This window comes from Piliocolobus tephrosceles, chromosome 3 (assembly GCF_002776525.5).
Source record: "Piliocolobus tephrosceles isolate RC106 chromosome 3, ASM277652v3, whole genome shotgun sequence".
Taxonomy (NCBI): Eukaryota; Metazoa; Chordata; class Mammalia; order Primates; family Cercopithecidae; genus Piliocolobus; species Piliocolobus tephrosceles.
In genome coordinates, this window is record NC_045436.1 from 170,833,160 (window position 1) to 170,856,757 (window position 23,598).

Genomic DNA, 23,598 nt, shown 5'->3' on the forward strand with positions numbered 1-23,598 from the left:
GGAAACATAAAATGTTTTTATAAAACTTACCATTTAACATCAATAGATTGTCAGTTCCTGGATGTGGATAGCTCAATCGACCTTTAAAAAGACAGGAAAGGTGAGTTTGAAGATTATGGAGTTATTTGAAAAGCAAAAAGAAAAAAACAAAAAACAACAACAACAAACAAAGGTGGTGTAAAGAGAAAATTATTGAGCACAGTATTTTTCATAAGATTACAATGTGATTTGGGAGCAATGCCAATAGAATAAACCTTATTTATTTTTGGAAATGTAAAAGCAATATATGTATCATATCCTAATCTTGCAAATTTAATATAAAATGTGAATTTTTAAAATTTTTTCAAAGTTGTTTGTAATTTTATCTATAGATGGCTTGTCAAAAATAAAACGAGAGAAGTTCATATTCCTAAATCAAAAACAATTAAAATGTTAAAATAAAAAATAAGCAGAAAAATTCATCTCAACTTGCCAATGTGGCTTTATAAAGTCATATTTAAATAAATAAGTTGAATGAAAACATCTTATATTACAAATATTGAAAACTTAACTTCTTCAAAGTTTATGAATGATTAAAAATATAAAAAAAAATAAAAATACTAAAGCTGATGAGCACATAGTATTTCCTCTGAGTCATTCTTCATTCAAAAGGTTTTTATTTACTAAATGCAGAAGGGACAACAGTATTATGAACTGCTGTGGAAAAGAAAAAAGGTATGCATGAAACATTCTGTGGTTTATCCAGCATTTTTACATCATAACACTTGTTTGATAAATGCCAATAGCTAGGATGACCATTATTTTTAGTCTATTATAAAATACAGGATTTTTCTCAAATGCCTGAATCTCTAATGGACTATTAGAATAGCACATTAAAACCCATTTAGAGGCGGGGCACGGTGGCTCATGCTTGTAGTCCCAGCTAGCTGGGAGGTGGAGAAAGGAAGATCACTTGAGCCCAGGAGTTTCAGCTTGTAATGAACTATGATTGTGCCAGTGCACTCCAGCCTGAGCAACAGGACAAGACCCTGTCTCTAACAAATGAATAATAATAATAATAATAAATTTAAAGCCCATTTGAAAAATATCTAAAAATTAAATGTCTGGGATTGCATTTTAGTACTTTTCAGCACAGTCCCTTTAAAAACAAAACAATATGCTAGCTAGCACATGAGTAAGGAGTACAGATTAACTGCATCTACCTTTATCAGCTCAGCAAGTCCTCTACAGATTAACCGCATCTACCTTTATCACCTCAGCAAGTCCTCGACACTCAAAAGGCCCACATATAAGATGGAGATTGTCTGCTGACTTTTGTTTTAGTTATGAAATTAAAGAGTTTGATCATCTTCTAATGCAAGAGTAAGTGGTAAAAATAATCCAATTTTGACACTAAAATATATAAATATATATGATAGATATACAAACATGTTACCTGTACATACACACACACACACACACGCACACACACTTCACCTGAGCTCTAAGTTAACTGTGGGACATTTTGATTTCAGACTCCACACAGTTAGGCAAAATAAGTGTTATCAAAAGGATTATCTACCATTTCTTATTTACTCCTGCATTTCACACAGCATGACATGAGTTAACGAAATGACCTCTTAAATAAAGTTGTCATACTCTAAAACATACCAGTAAATTTCTTGTTGTGATACCTTGGTATGGAGAAATAGAAGCACACATATGGGAGGTACACAATAAAGAGCCAGGAAGCACAGCTTGCCTAAACTGCACTTCAGTAACACAGAACATTACTTTGAAGTATTACAGCTTATTTTGGAAATATGCCTATTTCTAAACATCTTGCTGCAGATGGCCAAATTTGGAGAACAATTTAAGGCCTTGAATAAATTACTGTAATTTCTGACTTAAGATTAAAAAAAAAAAATAAAAACTCCTACAAAGTGGCAACCTGTTTCACTGTTCAGCATAATAAGTTAATTAAATCTACGATACTGACAGTGTGTAGGATGTAGATGATGTAAACATGAGTGGGACATAATCTTATGATGTGGTAGGGGAGATAGACACAAATATACAATTTCAATAAAATATGCTAGGTGCTAAAAGAGTTACATACAGAATGCTATATAAAAAAACACAACAGAGTATATAGTAATCAGGCCCAGGGATTAAGGCAAGACTTCCTGGAAAAGTAAATTACGCAAAGCCTTAACATGAAGCCTAGTTCCACCTTGAAAGATTCTCAACTTTAAACCGTCAAACCCATTTAGAAGCTGGGCATGGTGGCTCATGCTTGTAGTCCCAGCTACAACTTTAATAGGTTCTCAACTGTAATGGGTTCCTGTTCATTTATTTATCTCAAGATACAGATTAAGAAAAAATATTTTCACTGCTAATAGTCTTTTGCTATTATGGCTCTGAATAGACTTTTAAAAGGCGTACTTTTTGTGGAAAGTTTAAAAAACAACTATTTGCAAAGTAACATATACTGTATACATTGTATACATATGTATATGTTGTATACATATGTATACATATTCTAAATACTACAGCTCTCTACCTAAGAAAATCTCCCATTATTAGTAATAAAGTACTCCAAATGAAATAAGCAAATTTAGACTCATTTTAAAGATACCCAACCACCTTTTCTCCACCACAGTGGAAACATTAATGCATCTTCATAGGTTAACTTTTAAAGTTATGTTTTACTTAGGGTATTATTAAAAGTACTTTCACTAAGAACCTGCCAATTGATAGTAAGAACTAACAGCATTTGAGGCTATACTCTGAGCCAGGAGCTTTTCTATGTTCTTTACAACCAGTTACTTAATCCTAACAACAATCCTATGACTTAGGTATTATTATCTTCCCATTTTAAGATGACGACACTATGTCACAAAAAGTTAAATAGGTAAGTTGCCAAAGGTTATACCACTGGCAGGTAGCACTGGCAGAACCTGAACCTAAGCAGTTTGGCTCCATACTCTTAATCACTATCTTAATAATTACTTTATATTGATAACATAAAGGTATATAAAGGTATATATGGTTGGTTGTAGGGCAATTTTATCTCTTAAAAAATTCACAGAATATTCTATGGTATATTTGATAATTTAAGCTTTAATAGAGAAAAAATAGAAAAAAACACATATTACTATAAAACTAATTTCTCCTTATTGTTTAAAAGACCTGTGGTGCAGGGACTGATAGGTGTACACTGTTCCTAATAGAGTCATCAAAGTCAGACAGATACAGAGCTTCCCAGAATGAAAAACAAAAAACCAAAAAGCTACATACGTAGCCCAGTCATCTTGTAGATAAGTGTAGCCCTGAATGTAAGATTTGGCCAATGGGATATAAAGTGAAAGTGGTATGTGCAATTTCTGGGAAGTACTGTATCTTAAAAGGGAAGACCTTCCTTTCCTCTTTCTTGCTTGCTGAAATGCTGATGTAATAGCTAAAGTGAAGAAGCCGTATTAGACCATGAGGCAGAAACTGTGTTCTCAGGATAACAGAAGAATGAGATAAAAACGAGCTTCAATCCATGAAAATCACCAAACTACTCTAGGAGTGTTAATGTTTCTGAGTGTTAACATTTCTGGTAAGGGAAACAAACTTCTATCTTATTCAAGCCACTTAGAAGTTTTCTGTTGTCCTTAACAAACCTAAGCTTACTAAGTCCTCTAGTAATAAATTTGAGCAAATTAAATTTTAGGTAACCAGGCAATTGCTTATTATTGTGAAAATATGATCATTTCATAATGGCTTAATGTATCTATAAATAATGAGTATACATGAGCTCTTGGCACTGCTCCTTTCACATTAAGATACGATGTAATTTAAAATAAGTAATTTAAAAATATATGTATTTTTAGGTGTCAGTGAATAACTAGAGGATCTATCATATCTTAACAATTGTCTTATTCATCTATTATGGTTTTAAATAGTAATTTGTATATAATATATAGTCAACCCTCTGTGTCTGCGGCTTCTGCATTCATGGGATTCAACCAAGAAATTATATTGAAAATATAATTCCTGATAGCCCGGCGCGGTGGCTCACGCCTGTAATCCCAGCACTCTGGGAGGCTGAGGCGGGTGGATTACGAGGTCAGGAGTTTGAGACCAGCCTGACTAACATGGAGAAACCCCATCTCTACTAAAAATACAAAAAAAATTAGCTGGGCATGGTGGTGCATGCCTGTAATCCCAGCTACTTGGGAGGCTGAGGCAGGAGAATCACTTGAACCTGGGAGGTGGAGGTTGCAGTGAGCCGAGATCACGCCATTGCACTATAGCCTGGGCAACAAGAACGAAACTCCATCTCAAAAAAAAAAAAAGAAAAGAAAAGAAAGAAAGAAAACATAATTCCTGATCAAAAATACTCAGGAAAAAAAAAATTCCAAAATGTTCCAGAAGGCAAAACTTGAATCTGATGTGCACCAAGTATGATATGACATTGAATCCACACAAATGTGATGTCTAGGCACTGTTTTAGGTATTATAAGTAATCTAGAGATGATTTAAAGTATACAACAAGATGTGCATATGTTACATGCAAATACTACATCATTTTACATAAGGGACTTGAGTATTGCCGATCTTGGTATCCCCGGGTGGTCCTGGAACCAGCCCCAATGGTTACTAAGTGACAACTCTATAAAAAAGCCTTACTTCATGTTAGCCACTTTAAATGTATTATCTGAGCAACTAAAAATACTAAGAAATATGACAACTGTATAAAACTTACCACTTGTTTAAACAAATTACCAGATTACATTTGGAACAAATATCTGGTCCCTGATTCTTTACCATTTTTGCTACACTGAGCTCTCTGCTTTCCTCAAACATGCCAGGGAATCCCTTTCCAGGATCTTCCTACTTCCTTTTTTTCCTGCTTGAAATACATTTGCTCAGATACAACCAAACCTTGCACCCCTTACTTCATTCAAGTCTTTGAGAGATAGTATGACAGACTATCCTGTCTAAAATAGCAGCTTCTTTCTCTATCCCCTTGATAGTGTATTTTTTCTGCATAGTACTGATTGTTATCTAACATTTTCTGTCTCTATACGTCTTTAAAATAGAAGATCCATGAAGGCAGTAACTTAGTCTCTTTTATTCTTTAGCATATAAAACAAAGCCTAGCATATAGTAGGCTCTCAAATATTTGTTGAATGGATAAATGAAATATTTCATTCTACTATGTAAACTACAGACTGAATCAAAAACTCAAATACCTTAATATGTGTTTGTATGTGTGGCATAGGGAGGATATTCTCTAAGAAAATGAAAAACAAATCATAGAACAAGACTTTTTTTTTCAGCTTATTTCTAAATCTCTTACATATTGGAAGTTGTGGGGAGAGATACTGCTAAATTCCTGCTTGTTGCTCTTTGCCAAGATAAATTTTCCCCTTCTCTAAGCTAGTTTTTCTTTAATGAGTTAATAGAAGAAATGAATTCCAAAGCCCTAATATTCAGTTGATGATGCTAACTCACTCTTCAGTGATGAGAACATAGCTAAAGAACAATGCCATGTGCTCTGCCAACTGTTTTTAAGAGAAAAATAAACATTTAAATCATACTAGAATCATACAGAGTTTAGGTTAGAATTAACAACAGATCAAAAGGAAGACAGTATGGTGCAGTGGTTAAAAGCACAAATTCAGGAGCTACCAAGTTCCATCACTTACTAGCAGTTGAAATGCAGACAATTATTAAGAATAAGCCACAGTCATCCAACCGTAAAATAAGGGTAAATATCTACCTCTTAAGTCATGCAAATTAAATGAGTTAATACATATATGTAGAGTCCTCAAGAATAATGCTTAGCTGTATCAACTGCTCAATAAATGATATGTATGGTGTGTCATATACTGCATATGTATATTAAACACACAATACACACATACCCTTAATAGAAGACATCTAATACTTCTTAATTAAGTGCTTTAAATAAAGCATTGCCCCCAATCATCTGACAGACTCTTCCAATATTGTTTTCATAATCTACATTTACCTTTACTTCCAAATCCAATTAGGAAAAAAAGGTTCATTTGAAGTCTGGTAAAATCCACTTAGAATGTGGTCATTACCAACCTTGAATAACTCCAATCTCTGCTCAGATCCAAGGGGCAGGACAGTCATTCCTGACCACACTCCCAAATTTCAATGCATGCCTCATAAAAGCCTAAGAATAAGATCATACAAACGTAGAAAAGACCCTTAGATCCAAAGTACCAGATCCGAAGAGAGCAACAGAATCATTCCTTACCTCATCTGATAAAAGCCACCAATCTACTTCAGATTCAACTGAAATTAATCTAGTTAACACGTTCAAATCAAAATCCTAACAAATTTTTTGACCTAATCATATTTTAAGACTTTTAACCAATTAATACTAGAAAATTTACCAAGAAACACCAAAGAACATAGAATACCAAAAAGTTTTGATTCAAGAAAAGGATAATCCCAAAAGACAACAATAATGAAAGACAAAACAAGTCATTAATCATTTAGTAAGATAATGTATTATCATACACCTATTATAATAAAAGTGGTATTAATTCATATATATGCAACTAATACTAAAATCAAGTTGAGTTAATGGTTGCAAAACTTTTTACTGTTAAGGGTTTTAAACAAAAGTAATGCTGATAACCAGTAGGAATAGCAAATGGGCAACAAAATATTGCCAGTGGAACTGGTATAAAGCAAACCTAAATTGGCAATATATGTTTACAGCCTCAGAAACAAGCATATGAAGTTGTGCTATGAAAATAAACACAAAAAAAGCTAATTCAATTTTATTTAAAAATTTGAAAAACCTAAATGTTCAACTATTCAAGAATGGTTATACAGACTATTTTACATGTATAGATACAATATACAGTAATTCTTTAAAGTTCTAACCAATATTTTGAAGAGTATGAATCATGAGAAAATGCTTAATCATTTAATCAATAATTTACTGGGACCCTCCTATTTGTGTGACATTATGATAGATGCTGATTCAAGGTAAAGCAAAAACACATGTGGCCATTGCTCCCATGACAGTCTTGCGTGAAAGATTACATGAAAGATATATATTAAAAAACAGTTCCGGCATGGTGGCTCAGGCCTGAAATCCCAAGCACTTTGGGAGACTGAGGCGGGTGGATCACGAGGTCAGGAGATCGAGACCATCCTGGCTAACATGGTCAAACTCCATCTCTACCAAAAATACAAAAAATTAGCCGGGTGTGATGGCATGTGCCTGTAGCCCCAGTTACTTGGGAGGCTGAGCAGGAGAATCACTTGAACCTGGGAGGTGGAGGTTGCAGTGAGCTAAGATGGTGCCACTGGCACTCCAGCCTGGGTGACAGAGTGAGACCTCGTCTCAAAAAACATAAAAACAAGAACAAATGATTGAATCTAAAATAAGAAAGGTGCTCTGATTAAAAAGAAACTTGATTCTCTATAAATCTTTAACACAAAAGTAATCTACCCTTGATAGGGGTGCCAACGAGTCTTTATGATGAGGTAGAAGTTGACTAGAGATTACAGAGACTGAACACAAAGGACTGAATACACGTGTTCACCTCTGCTGCTTTCTGAAACCCCTAACATGGCGGTTAAAAAGATTTTAAAGAGGTGTCTCAAAAAAAAAAAAAAAAAAAAAAAAAAAAAGATTTTTAAAGAGGCATAACCCCGTTAGGATAAAGACACTGGAACAGGATCATAAAACAACCAAATCATCAAATTTCTGGGAACTGTAAATGTGAATGGTTGAATGGTAACTTTGTAGACCAGAAATTACTGAAAACACAAACCTAAGCCAGTGTATGTATGGGGAATGCCATCAAGTTAACACTCCATTTACTGTACTACACACCTGGATAGGTTCAGAAATCAGAAGCTCTGGTTATAACCGTGTGTAAAAATGGGGTACAACTAAAAATAGGAAGGTTTAAGATTGCTCGTTAGTTCTTAAAAGAACCCTCCTGGGTTCATCTAAGGCTAGCAGCTAGGCCTACAGCTCACAAGCAGAAGACTAGAAGACCCACATCCATGTTCATTGCCCAGAACAAAAGAAAAGACCTAGACACATGCATTGTAAGGGGCTCACCTGACTGCCTTACTACAATCATTACTAGCTGAAAATTTCAACTACATACATTGAGCTTCCAATTTCCATTTTGTGTGTCTTACTTTTAAATATGAATAGACAGTAAAGGATGAAGCCTCCAACATGAGAAAAAAAGAGAACACAACCAAATAAAAGAGAAGAACTTAGAAGAAGCACAGACAATATAAGGAACTGGGAAAATAATCTTCAAACACTATAACAGCCTCCAGAGAAATAAGATCAAACAACAAGAATAAGATGTCATTGGAAAGTTCTGAGAATTTTTTAAAGGAGGTTTTAAAAATTAGCAAAAAATTTTAAAACAAAAAACTCAATAAAAGATTTAAAAAATAAACATAAGCTCTTCAAATGCAAAACCAGAGACAAAACAATGGAAAACAGAAAAGAAAAACAGATGATGACTATACAAGGTTTAACATTTGAGGAACAGGAATTCCAAAAAGAGGTAATATTAAAAAATGGGAGGCAGACACGGTGGCTAACGCCTGTAATCCCAGCACTTTGGGAGGCCGAAGAGGTCAGACTATAGTCAGGATTTCGAGACCAGCCTGGCCAACATAGTGAAACCCCATCTCTACTGAAAATACAAAAATTAGCCAGGCATGGTGGCGGGCACCTGTAATCCCAGCTACTCAGGAGGCTGAGGCAGGAGAATCACTTGAACCCAGGAGGTGAAGGTTGTAGTGAGCCAGTATCACGCCATTGCACTCCAGCCTGGACAACAGTGAAAGGCTCCCATCTCAAAAAAAAAAAAAAAAAAAAAAAAAAAAAAAAAAAGGGAAGAAATTATCAAAGAAATAATATCCCAAATTTCTAAGAACTGAAGATATAAACCTCTGAATTAAAAGGGTCCAATGAAGGTACAGCTTAATAAATTAAAAAATGAAGGTAGGAAGGAAGGTATGTATGCACATACACATTCCAAGATACACATTTCATTATTATGAAATTGCAGAACCATGAGCATGAAAAAATCCTAAAAGCTTCCAGAAAGCAAAACAACAACAACAAAAAAAATAAGAAATCAAGGCAATCATACAAATGAACAGGATTCAGAATGATGCCACACTTAAAGCAATACTGGACGTTAAAAGACTCTGAATCAATACCTTCAATATTCTAAATTGCTAATATATAATTCCATAGTGGCCTAATCATATTATATTGGTAGAAAAGTTATGTTTTAATACATACAGGGTCTCAAAATTTATGTGCCATTAGCAGGAAGGTAATACAGGTCCAACAAATCAAAGAAAAACAAAGGTGTTAAGTCACTGAAGGAAGGACATGGAGATCAGGACACAGATTCCACAGAAAAAAAGGAATTCCTAGGATTATGGAAGTCCCCAAATGACTGCTATATAGGGCTACAATAATGAAAAAAATCAATCTGGATGATAATTTGATGCATTTATATGTATTGAAAGAAGCTTTACAGTCTATGGATAAATTCTGGGATGAATTAATGATAAATACTTAGAAAACTAAGCAAATAAACCAAAAAAGATAATGATTAATACCAGGAAAAAGAAAGTTTTATGAAAAAGAAAACATTATAGTACAAAACCTACAAGGTTCATCTATGAATATTATTTGCCTTATCTCAGTAATACAATCCCTGACTTAAACAAAAGTGCTCTTATCATTCTAGAGGACAGAGTAGGGGAAATATTGAAGGATATTAAGTCATATTAGAATATCAACATATAATATCTAAAATGTAGGAAATCTAAAAGCACAAGCATATTATTTACAAATAATTACACAAAGAATCAGTTCAAAAAAAAAAAAAAGCTCATAAGCTCATAGTGGCTACCACTAAGGAGGAGGAATCTGAAGTGGACAGACAAGGAAGAGGAAGGAGACTTCTATTTTTTCCTTATTTAAGACTTACAGCACTACTTGACTTTCAAAAGTATGTACATATATTTTTTAAACTAATTTTTTAAAAAGTTAAACAGGTTGGATGGAAGGCAAAGATTTAATTACTGCAAATATTTTAAGTTTATAAATAATGAAAAGATTGGAAAAATTATACACCAAAATATCAATTATGATTACTTTAGTTCATGAGATAAGTGATGATTTTAAAAATTGTTTCTCCTAGTGTTTCCACATTTTCTTTAATAAATGAATACTATTTTTTTTTGTAACAGGAAAACGAATACTTTAAAAAGGATAAAATGCTATTATTTTGGAGGAAAAAACCTTCAGAAGAGATTCTTCAATATATCTTCAAATACTATAAGTAGTTAAAATGCATAAGCCTAATTATTCCAATTACTTGCTTTTATCACTGCAAGTTATATATAGGAAACATTCTTTTTGTTGTCTTTCCATTTAAAACAAGTGATACAAACATTTTTCAGATCATATGAAAGATGCTTTGTGGTAAATAACAGGATTGCAGTAAAAACATACATGTTCGGAATAAATAAATGTGATTTTAACAAAATTCATTGTAGTTTCTGTCTCATAGGTTTTAGTTTTTAAGAAAAAAATTTCAGTCTGTCATAATTTAAATCATTTACCTAAATATTCAAAGATGCTTGGAAAAAATAAAACTCAAGTATGTTTTGAATGTAATAACAGTTTGTAATAAAGACAATTATGTAAAAAGAAATAAAAGCAAAACTTATCTCTATCCATGATGCCATATTTCAAATAAGTTTTTTTAAAACAAAAACTTTCACAACCACATTTTTATAATTTCTTTTTCAATCTACAGATATTCTCAGTGACCAAACTCATAAATTGTACTTTTACTAAGATGAACAATTCTGAGCAGTGGAAGGATAAAGTATTAAGATTCCATGTACATTATAACAATAATTGCTTCTTAAAATCAGAATATGCTTAATAAAATATACATGGCTTCTATATAAAAACAATTTACTCCAAAAGTTGTTAATAATTTTTTTTCCTATCAAAGGCCAGGGGTCTATAGAATAAAGAAACAAAAAATTAATATAGGAGAAATAATATGTCAATTCTACTTACTCCTTTTTAAAATAAATGGAAACATTTCATTTAAAACTGAACACATATGCAACATCTCTTTATCTTTTTAAAGATACATATCTAATATAGGTGATTTTCTTCTATATTCTTTTTTCTTTGTTATTAGCAATTGTAAAACTTTTGACTTCAGGAAAACACCAGTGGCTGAAGAAAAAGTAAACTCAGTTTTGAGAAATGCACCCCTTTTTCTCTGTCAGGGGAAATAAGGAAGAGTCCTGTAAGAGCAGATGACATACCTGCTTTGGCATGTATATTATTGGTATTTGTTTTATTGTGAACTTTATTTTAATAAATGCCATTAAAATTTCACAGTTTTTTAAAAGATCTCTTTACCACTGCTCTCTCATACCAGAGTTTCTCCAGGTGTGTTCTACACCCCACATGAACTACACCACCACTAGGAATGGGCCCTGAAACCCACATGGTTGACACAGTCTCAGAGTCTGAGAACCTGGACAACAGTTCTTAAATTTTAAATATAAGTTCTCACAATGGAGACTTTTAGAAATTTATACAAGTTATTTTGTGACTTGGTATTGGAATCTTATATTAAGGTCAGCTGAAGAGAAAGAGAGGGAAAAGTAGAAGAAAATAAGAAAATTGGTACTACCATAATCAGTCAGCACCTTACAGGAATAACTCCTTATTTTCTTAGGGCTTATATGCCCTAAAATAAACAGAGCTTCTTACTTCAGGAGTCTTAAAAAATAGGAGGTTAGCAATCAGTTAATAAAAATGACACTAGACACACAAAAACGTAGTAAATAAGAAGTGTTAAAGGCATCCACTTCTAGACATTCGTTGATGTAAAATCACATTCCTAATTCTTTTTCCTTAATGCTCATGAAACATTGGTAAAGGCATTATGACTTACTGACACATATCTTCCCCAAAACCATTACATAAACTACATTTCTTCCTAGAGTTTTCAAATCAACTTTTATGAGCTACAATTAAGTACTTTTGTTTGTCCCTATACTTTGGGGAACGATACAAGCAATTTCTGGCAAAAAATACACAGTAAGCCTTTTTACAAATTGTTGGGGGCAGGGAAGGAAAAGAGCTTAACAATAATCACTCTCTTGTTCTTTTGTTTAAAGGGGGAATGAACATATATACACATATATTAAAAAATCACAAACTACTTAAAATAGGTATGCAAATCTAAAACTGAAAAACTACAAAACAGTACTTGGCACAGCATGATTTACTTTAACCATTTAAAGAATCCATGATTGTTCTTCCTTTGAAAAGTTATTTGCCAAGAATCAAGACAGTAATCAGAAAATAGGATGTTAATGGAGAGAAACTACCACACAATAAATAAAGCAGACGGGTCAGTGCCATTCTTACTAAAGAAAGCATTTAACAGTGTGTCACTGTTGATGATGCATAGCAAAATATAGCACACTCTCGACAGTGTTAACTGTGCCCTGTTACACCCAGGCGGCATCAGGCAACCCTAAACAAGCTATGCCAGGACTAGCCTCCTTTCAGTTCCTCAAATGTGACAATCTCTTCCATGCTTTTGCACATGCTGGTTCCTCTGTCTAACTGACACTTTCTCCCAATATTTTTTCATCATTGTGCTGCTCATGCTTCAGGTCTCAGCTTCCTTTACTCCACATCTAAATTGGGTACTTTCATTTATAATCTCTCTAAACACCTCATAATCTTCCTCCACAGTATTTCTAACACGCAGTAGATACATGTATATTGTATTTGTATAAGGTATCTCTCTTTCCCCAGTAGGCTAAGGGGAATTTTATATATATATATATGTAATTATATTTTAAATATAAAAAATATATAATTATATATATATGTATACACACACACAAACACATGCGTATATATAGATATATATGTTTTTCAATCTCAAGTGAATTCAAAATTTTTAAGTTAGAAAAATTATCTTTGGCTGTGAGAACGGGAAAAACATGCTCACTAACCACCTTTAGGAATCATCGTGGTGACAGGTCTCTTCATATTTACACAATGAGGGCAGACACTATGTCTCAGAAAACGTGCAGTCAGTGTCTAGGAAACTTGTGCAAAAGCAGACACACTTAAAGGAGTAAGGCGCATTCAGCGTTCCATCTTGGGTTGCCATCATTTCATATCTGGACAACTCCAACAAGACTAGACCCTTCCCACCTGCTATGCCAGACCATGAAAATATCAACATTAAACAATGGAGGTTCCCTACTGTCCTGAAAAAACACTGGAGAGTAGGAAAATGCAAATAAGCTGCAGTGAAGTGTTTTGGGCATAAACAGGGATAAGAGAGAGGGTGCTTCTGTTAGCACAATCACCCAGTTCTCAGTTAGGTCAGGAACCTGCCACTTAGCATTCTAGAGATCTGCTTGACTCCTTTCTTCCAATTGACAGTCTCACCTTGACTAATTTTTCTTTTCCTTTAACTGAGGGTAGAATTGAATACAAATTTACCACTCTGCCTTTTACCTCTGTGGTATCCAGCCTCTAGTATTCACATCTCTTGAATAGCAGACCCAGCCTAAATTGAGCAGAGCTGATCTACGTAGTTAACAGAACATTGTGGAAATCATGGTATGAGACTTCTAAGGCTAGGACATAGAAGACTTGGGGGCATTCGTTTTGAGCTTTTATCACTCACTTTGGGGGATATAAGCAACCATGTTATAAGAAAAATTTTACAGCCCTGTTGAGAGGTCCATGAGGCAACAAATGGAGTTCTTCTGCCAACAGCCAGCCATGTGAGTGTACCATCTTAGAAAAAGATCCTCCAGTTCCAGTCAAGCCTTCAGATGACTGCAGCCTCAGCCAGTATGCTGACTGCTACTTCATGAGATATCCTCAGCCAGAAGTAACCAGCTGAACTGCTCCCAAATTCAAACCCACAGAGATTGTGTGAGATGATGTTTACTGTTGTTTTGATCTGCTAAATTTGGGATAATTATACAGAGATAACTAATATCTCTCCTCACTCAAGTTCATTTTCCTAGGTATTTTCACCATTAATATAAACAATTCATTTTAAAAATTTATCCTCCAGCTCTCTTCTCCTTTTTCATCAGATCCCATAACAAAAACAAAACAAATGGCTGGTTTGTAAAACAGCATTTAGAAAGGATAAAATAATATTCATTTTGTTTTCTACGGGAAAATAATTTTTTTTTAATTAAACAGAGGACAGGATTTCCTAAAAGGGATGAAAAGGTAAGAGAGAAGAGATGAGACAGAGGGTGAAATACCGCCCTCAAGAACAGTAATGGAAAGAATGAAAATAAATTTAGGTGTTAAACCCTGGATGGTTTATTCCATTTGCTACCACCTTGATTTAGAAGATTCTACTGAGGTCTGGCCCCCCCAAAAAAGTGCAATAATCAGAGTATGGGGAGAAAGAAAATACACAACATAATATTCCAGGAGGCAGTGGAATTTGTATAAATAAGGAAAGAAAGGAAAAAAAAAAAAAAAAGATTTAAAGTGGCAGCACCTAGTGCCAAGATAATTTTAAATAGGGATATAATGGAGCTTTGTACAAATATCAGTCTTTTTTTTTTTTTGATTTTATGCAGAGAAAGTTTCTCAATTTTTTCTTTTTTCTCTTTTTAAAAATTCCCTGTCATAAAACATGTGGAAGACAAAATATTCCACATTTTGTGTAAATATGAAGAGACCTGTCACCATGATGATTCCTAAAGGTGGTTAGTGAGCATGTTTTTCCCGTTCTCACAGCCAAAGATAATTTTTCTAACTTAAAAATTCTGAGTTCACTTGAGATTAAAAAACATATATATCTATATACATGAGTGTGTATGTGTATTTGTATATATAATTCCCCTTAACCTCACAATGCTTCCATTTCCTTTCCAATGTCCTCTTTTTAGGTTTCCCTTCACTTTTACTATAATCCAGGATAGTAAAAAGAAAAACTGAGATAATTAACAGTGCCACAGTGAACATTTTATCTAATATGTTTAAAAAGCCTTTTGAAAAAAAAAAAAAAGACTGGGAGAAACAACGAAAAACTTTTATTATCCACTGGTAACAGTTAATAATCTTGACTTTATCTTGTATTAGAATTTCTAAGAGTTTTCTTTCTTGAGAAGCCAAGGAGATAAACAGGAAACTTCTTAATCATAAACTGTTGGCTTCTGTTCTAAACGGTGGATCTAAGACAAACCACTGAAACTGCGAGCATAACAGTGAAAAAGACCAAGACCCTATACAAAGATACTAAAAAATCTAAGCTGAATTTTGGTTAGAAAAAAAAAAAAAAAATGAAACCCAAACACCTGACATATAACTTTACTGTAAGTTTGTGTGAGGGATTACTATTAGCACACATAATCAACAATCACTAATATCCCCTCAGCTTCTCAAGCTCCTTAAAATTAAGGAATTGAAAAGACCACAAATTCTTTTTACAAGCAAAATCCATAAACGGAACAAAATAGTTAGATATGTGGTATTATCAACTTAGCCCCACAACACTACCTCCCCGCCAATATGGAAGTTTATAGAGTTTTTAGGCCAAATCTTGAAAGAGAATTCTAACTTGGCTTTATAGAATTAAAAATGGAGAAAGTTTACAAAGTAATCCATGATTTTGATTCAATGAGAGATTTTGAGCCAGAATAAAACAGTTAAGCTACTCCTGAATTTCTGACTCACAGAAACCGTGTAAAGTAATAAATATTTATTGCTATTTTAAGCTGCTAAGTTTTGAGATAATTTATTATGTAGCAATAGATATCTGTCGTGACTCAAATTGACAATTTGGTAGATTTTCACCATTGACATAAATGACAATGAGATATACTGTATAAAAATATATAATAATATGTAATAATTTTCATTTTATATACAGAATGTGTACAGACAAAAACAAGTATGCTAATGAAACTTTTTCAAATACTAAAAACAATTAGTGAAGACTGCTACTATAGGATAAATGGGCCAGTTCTTTTCCCTAATTTGTGTCAATTTCTATGAAGAGCTATTTTTCACCATGGAGACGCCACTATAAAATATTCCCCCCCTTTCAAAACCCTATGACAGTAGAAGAAAAACAGAGAAAGGAGGTTAACTAGGGAAAATTCTAGGCTGGAATCACTGTAAATTGTGAATACAAGTATTCCAAGAAATATTTTTAGTATTTTTGTACTTGAAAGAATTCTAGAAAAGTGACTAGTGTATACTTTTAGATCCATTCTTCATTCTCTGGTGAACTGAAGCATGTCTCTAAATAGTAAGGTGAGTTCACATTAAGTAACAAAGGAAAAAGTATGGCATTTCATAAAAACAAAGATTCTCATTAATAAATGTATAACAGAATTTTATAGTGGATATAGGTGCTACTTAGGGTTCACTTTCATATAAAAACTAGTTAGATAAGCAAATTGGTGTATAACATAAATATATATTTTTAAAAAGTCACCTACCCTTAAGAGGATCATGCTCTGCTCTCATAATATCAATAAGGGAATTTTCCAAAGAGTGCATATTCAAACTGTCATACATTCTACTTCGATCCTGGAAGAGAAGAGGAAAAAAGACATTATAATCTATGCATTTTCAAAACGTGATTATAAAAATACTATCTAAATTCTCTTACATAAAAGAGGACATCTGATTAATATATTACTAATTAATCTGTATCCCACAAAAATACCAGTAACTACAGATCTCATGAGCCACAATGTTCCTTGAATTGGAGGACATTATTTTCAGGACATTTATCTCTTAAATCTTTTATCAAAAGCAATCTAATTTTATTGGCAATACTAATGCAAAACAGTAAAATAATTTCTATGGTTACCTTTCTCTATAAAGTTTCCTGAAATCTTATATACACAGAAAAGTATTTTTTGGTTAATTTCTAAACTTTTCTCAAGTATTTAGGAAGACAGATACTGGCACGTGGAAAATAAATATTTGGGAGGAAATATTTTAGTTCCATAATTGCACCATACTTTAAACATCTATCAAACACTTTGTTATTTGACATAGTAGTCTGAATTTCATAGTAAGTGCATAAACATCTTATATGGCAAAAATCAAAAGCATAAGATACTAACAACAGAACAAGGACTAATGCCTAGAATATTCAGATTCATATCTTACTCTCTAAAGTGCTTCCTTATTTGTGTCTGCATTTTTAAGCCTGCCTCCCCCAACTCCCCTGCAAAATAGGCACATGGAGGAGAGAAGAGTAAAAGCAGTAATCTCATTAAGTCTGCTACTTCACCAAGTCTCCAAAGTCTTGTGTTATCAGAACCTTGTTTGCTGAATGTTCAATCCCCTTCATTTGCTTATTTGAAAGAATATGACTCTTTAATGTCCATGAATTTCCACTGTATTCTGTTCAATACATACTCAATGCATCTGAAAAAAGGTACGTGGGGAACCACTACAGAAGCTTTCTGGCCCATGCCATCATCTAGGAGTCTTCCCAAAATACGCACCCACCCAGTTAAGTATGTGTGTACACGCATGTGCAAGCTTATGTATACGTTGGGGAGCCAGGATAGTCCATTCTAAACTCTAAAAAATGATTGTCACAGAAAATGGAAAGGAAGAATCTGAAAATTAAGTGGAAATAAAAGTCCCCATAGAAATCAAAATAAGGCACTTAAGAACCTGGGTCCATGAGCTTCAATAGAGACCAGAAGTCTCTGAGATTATATATAATAGACTGTTCATGGGTGTACAGTAGTCCCCCCCTTTCTGCATTTTGCCTTCCATGATTTCAGTTATCTGTAGGACAATACAATAAGATATTCTGAGAGAGAGAGAAATGCCACTTTTACATAACTTTTATTATATTACATTGTTATAATTGTCCTACTTTATTATTAATTATTGTTGTTAGTCACTTACTGTGCCTAATTTATGAATTAAACTTTGTCATACATACGTTTTCACTGGGAAAAAACAGTATATGAAGGCACTATTTGAAGTTTCAGGCATCCACTGATTGTCTTGGAACGTATCCCTCAAGGATAAGTGGTGACTAGTGTATACATAAATTTTTTTTTTCCTGAAGAAAAGGTTTATAGCTTTCATCAGTTTTCCATGGGAGTCCACAATCCAGAGAAGATTCAGAATCAGTTCTTTAGAAAGCTGAAGAAAAACCTAAGTAGCTTTTCTAAGAATATGTCCATTTATTTACTTTACTTTGATGCTTAAATTAAGGTTGCAGCCTTTTTAAATCTAGGGGTTCAGAATCAGCGCTGTAGACTACATAAATTGCTGTCAGGGATTTAAAAAAGGTAAAAAGTAACACGGAATGACTGAAGGAATGCTAAACTGGAGGCTCTTATTCCAGCTTTTATCACAAATTAACTCTATCAGTACTGTTTACTGATTTGTACTGAAAGGCCCCTGAGGTAAAACACAAGCATCAATAACAGCTGCTCTCTAGAACAGTGACTTTGATTAGTGATAGAGGCACAAAGAATCAATGAGCTGTAACAGTTGTTCCTAAACTTGAGCATGTTTCGGAATCATATGGAAGGCTGGTTGAACACACAGACTGCTGACACACATCAAATTCAGTAGGTCTGGAGTGGAACCTGAGAATATGTATTTCTAACAAGTTCCCAGGTGATACTGATTCTGCGGGCCTGGATACCACACTTCATAAGAAGCAATTAGTTTCTTCGTCTGAAGTCACTAAATCTCTCTAGGCTCTGGTTCTAACTCCTAGAAAGTAATCATGTCAGACAAGATTATACCTATAGTCTCTTTAAAAATTACAGAAAAGAAAAAGACTCAAAATACTCCAAAATTAATGAAATATTAATAAAACGGAAACAGAGAATAGGATGGCCCATATGGGCAAAAATGACATATTAATTTTAGGAATCTATCCAAATATGTCCATCTTCCCTGTACTTCCACAATACTGTGTTCATAACCAATTTGTTGATTTTTCTGTCTTTTCCACTAAACTTCTAAGTTGATTAAGAATAGGGACTAATTACAGAATATAGTTAGTTCTCGTATGTCTGTTGAATGAATACTCCTTTATCTTTACCATAAAAACTCCATAAAAAATGTAAAAAAAAGTCGAGTTCTGTGAGGAGAAAGACTGTACTTCTTAAACAGTAATTGCAAAGGACTATAAAACTTTTTCAGAATCCTCAATGGAATAGGTAGTCAAATGTTAACTGACTAAACTGACACAAGCATCAGATTAATGTGGCTTGCTATGAACCTGAATTTCCAACAACCCAATGGAAGATTAAGTACTATTATACTGAAAGTTCCCAGATGTACTTAAAATACAATTATAAAATATAAGCTGTAATGACAAAAGTTAATGTTCATATAATTAAGCAAAAAATCCCTCTGCAGGTGTGCCATATCATGACGGTTCTAAGAATATATTGTAAATACTTTAAAACACTTTATTATCCTCCTTACCCTAAATCCTCACAAAGGAAATATATTACAGTTCATAGTTATCTTTTTAGGTTGATGACTTTGAACAGAATCAACCTATGCCCAGTCAACTGATGACCTTAATTAATGGTAACTAATAAATCACCCAAACAATATTTCCCAAGTAACTTCCTTTTTCTGGAGGTGTAGGGGAAAGTACACTCTACCTTCATTGTAAGAGGTGTGATCTTGCTCTAGATCATGGTAAAATTATTGCCTGGGTCATGGACAATATTTAAAGTATGAAAGAGAAACATCCTTAAACTAACTATAAATATCAGTGACCACTATATAATTAATTTTGAGAGGTGTTACTCAAAAAGGCTGCATCTATTAATAACTTCAGCTTGAGTGTCTATGTCTAACTCAATCAGTGAGACGCCTACTTATAAGGTCTCTTATTTTCCTTTTTCTGTTAAGTATCTGATCCTAAACTCCTACTCTAGGAAAGAAAACAGCAAAGCTATTTTTAAAAGATTAGCTTGGTTATACTTTGTAAAGCATCAGCTGCATCCCATGTGATTTTTAAGGCAACAAACATAAAACAGCCGTGAGCAACCAAACAGCACATGCTATCTCAAAATTGCTTTTTGAATTTAATGAAACCTATAGGCTTACATGCAAAAGATATAGATAATTCCATTAAATAAATTGTGGGCATTAACATATGACTTCTGAAAAAACAGAAACAAATCTGGTTATAAAACAAACACTCACGCACTCTTCTGAAATAAAGACATTAGGAAAAGTTGTGTTCATGCAAACTGCCATCAGTTTAAACACTAAACAGAAGAACTAAGGCAATTTTCAAGTGACCATGAACACAACAATACTAATTATCATTAATAAATATGGAAAATCATAGCAATGTAATTTACATTTATTGCAAGGCTATTTGAAAACACCAAGATATTCACAAAAATAAGAATCTATGAGGAAAAGTGTGCATGCAATCAATTCTAAAATATAAAAACTATCTGGCAAAGAATCAACTAAATGGGCTTTCAGAAACTGAGATTACAGAATCTCATAATAATTAATAGAATAAAATGATTAGAAAACATTGTTGGAAAAGGTATAACCTCTTTTATTATAATACTTATTTCATGGTTTTTCTTAAACCCAGACATTTGCCACAAACACTTACGGGAGTGTCAACAAAAGCTCAGAAAGGCTGAAAAACACACAAAAGAACAAAGTGATCCTAATCTTGAAAAAAGATGACCTAAGCAAAGATTATAAACACTGAAAAATAACTAAGGAGGTCAATGTACAATATTAGAAGCAGTATGACAAAGGGAATTCAAACTTAATTACAATTTGAAGAGATATTAATTTTTTTGCTGGGATATATTAAAAACCCTGTTTTATTTTAAAATAAGTGGTCAATTAGAAACTTTTCCTCTTGAAAATGAGGTACTCTTCCAAAGAAAAATAAGATTATAGGAAAACCCTACATTCTTATATTTAATGATTTAGCAGATGCTTGAAAATTTATTATTCTGCTTAATTAGAAAGATCAGCTTTTATTGTACTTATGTTTGTGTTTACTTCTCTAATTTTTACTTTAAAATAAAGCAAGGTAGTGCTAATATTGTCCTTAATTTTAAGTAGATATTGACCATACATTCCTGTTACACAATGTTATCGCACCATACTCAATGAGTAGCAGATGCCGTGCCGTACTACTCTACTGCATAACGTAGTACTCAATCTCATAAGCTCTCTTCTCATTCTCTAGTTGTTCCACACAGATAACCCTTATTCATCCAACTAGACTCTTACCTTCTCCAAGACAAAGAATAGTATTTTTTATCCATACATCCTGAGGGTAATTAAAACACTAACATACAGAATCAATGAAGATACATTTCTTGAATTTTCTTTATTAATTTTGAACCTCAACAAAGTGTGTTCGTCATTCTCAGGAAAAAAAAACCAATCAAATGTTTTAAAAGGCCAAAGCTATTCTAGTACTCACAAGAATTAAAATAGAAAGACAAGTGGAAAACATTTCAAGAACAATTAAAGCACTGAACACAGAATAGGAAACAAAAAGAAGGCATCCATTACTTAAGCTGTAATACAAGAGTCCATTCTTTTTCATTCTCAGTGGGCATGTAACAGTTTGATGACTATGAATGTCCCTGAAGTTCATCTGGTTTACAAACCATTATTTAAGAAATGCTTTATTAGATAAACAAATTAGGCTTGGTATGCAACTATATACTGCTTTGTGTGTGTGTGTGTGTGTGTGTGTGTGAGTCAAGACTCAAATAATATTTTTTTCTGAGACAGATCTCCAAATTATCATTTACCACATTATCATAACAGCCTATTAAAGATTAGTGGAAAGTATCTTCAATTAGTTCAAGGTAGTTTCTTAGGTGACATGCTCAAGCACTGCAAGTAGAACATGTGGAAGACCAAAAATTTGGAGTTGATATATTGACAATTCCCCAGGTGGAAGGCAGGGTGACATGCATGTATATGCTTCATACACTCGATTATTGTTGCAAGACATTACTTTGTTTACAGTGAGCTGATATATCATACGTAAACTTGTAATAATAACCTCAGTTAAAGGATATTTACTCTTTGATTTAAAAAGCAAGACATTACTTTGTTTACAGTGAGCTGATATGTCATACGTAAACTTGTAAGTAATAATAACCTCAGTTAAAGAATATTTACTCTTTGATTTAAAACATATGAATAAATATAGCGTAACTTTAACATTAAACTGAAAACTCCTATTTTTCTGGGAAGAGGGGGTGGTGTCTTGTTATGTTGCCCAGGCTGGACACAACTCCAGGGCTCAGGCAATCAATCCTCCTGCCTCAGCCTTCCAAGTAGTGCACGTTACTGGATCTGGCTGCAAGTTCCTTTGTAATATAATTTAGAATTCAAATTTTTGAGTATGATTCTTGCAAGGGTAACTAGCTAATGACATTTTAAAGTAAAGTAATTAATAGCCCTGAGGATATTCATGCATATATACTGGCTGGGCCCGGTGGCTCAAGCCTGAAATCCCAACACTTTGGAGGCCGAGGCGGGCAGATTACGTGAGGTCAGGAGTCTGAGACCAGCCTGGCCAACACGGTGAAACCCTGTCTCTACTAACAATATAAAAATTAGACAGGCATGGAGGTGCCTGCCTATAATCACAGCTACTGGGGAGGCTGAGGCACGAGAATCGCTTGAACCTGGGAGTGCAGTGAGCCAAGATCATGCCACTCCACTTCAGCCTGAGTGACAGAGTGAAACTGACTCAAAAAAAAAAAAAAAAAAATTCATAGAGATATATAATACTCATTTTAAAGTCAGAAATGTTTATAATTTATATTTGCTTTTAAAAAGTTTTAAATGTGAGGGTTTTCTATTTTAAAAAATTCTTATTTAAAATAAAATTCCAACCCACAAAATTTTACATATTAGCAGAAATAAAAATCAACCTATAAAACTAGATTCTTTCTTATTTATTGAATTCAATTATGTGTTCACCTCTTGATACAGATAAGCCTGCAGTATCCAAGTACAAGAATTAAGACTTCAGTTCTAGAATTTTGTATTATATTCTAGGCCCTAATGAGTTTGAGTCTAAAGGAAATAAAAAGTAAAATGTTTTAAAATAATGTACTTGTTAACAAAAATATACTCGAATTACATCATATGTGATGACAAAAGGTCAGAAATGCAAATAATCTCCTCAGACATTTAAGTGACTAAGTATCTTCTATAATTTTAATTTTGCCAAAGAATGAGAAACTACCCAACATTTTAAGATATCAATTTCATTTTGTAGCTGCTGCTGTATTTTTAAGAGGCTCAACTTCAAATACTTCAACCTTTTATGGAAAGATGGAAACACATAACAAATTATGTATAAGCACTTTTAGGGTACTTAGAGGAGACAATGACATTTCTTTTAAGTCCAGTTGAAAGGTCACATACTACCTCCACTTCCTTAGACTAATGCCTTAGACCCTTTGCTCAAAGAAATCAAGAGGCTTGTATTCTAAAAATAG

The 23,598-nt window shown here is 33.4% G+C and overlaps 1 protein-coding gene across 6 annotated transcripts in view; it reads right to left on the reverse strand.

Moving 5' to 3' along the window:
* CPEB2 (cytoplasmic polyadenylation element binding protein 2) overlaps positions 1-23,598 on the reverse strand; it is a 67,089-nt gene that overhangs the window by 35,637 nt on the left and 7,854 nt on the right. For all 6 annotated transcript variants that reach the window (XM_026455633.2, XM_026455638.2, XM_026455637.2 and 3 more), the window contains 2 exons: positions 16,567-16,657; positions 31-81 (listed from right to left, as the gene is read on the reverse strand). In XM_026455633.2, the coding sequence (XP_026311418.1) occupies positions 31-81; positions 16,567-16,657 (142 nt within the window). The remainder of the gene's footprint in view (positions 1-30; positions 82-16,566; positions 16,658-23,598) is intronic.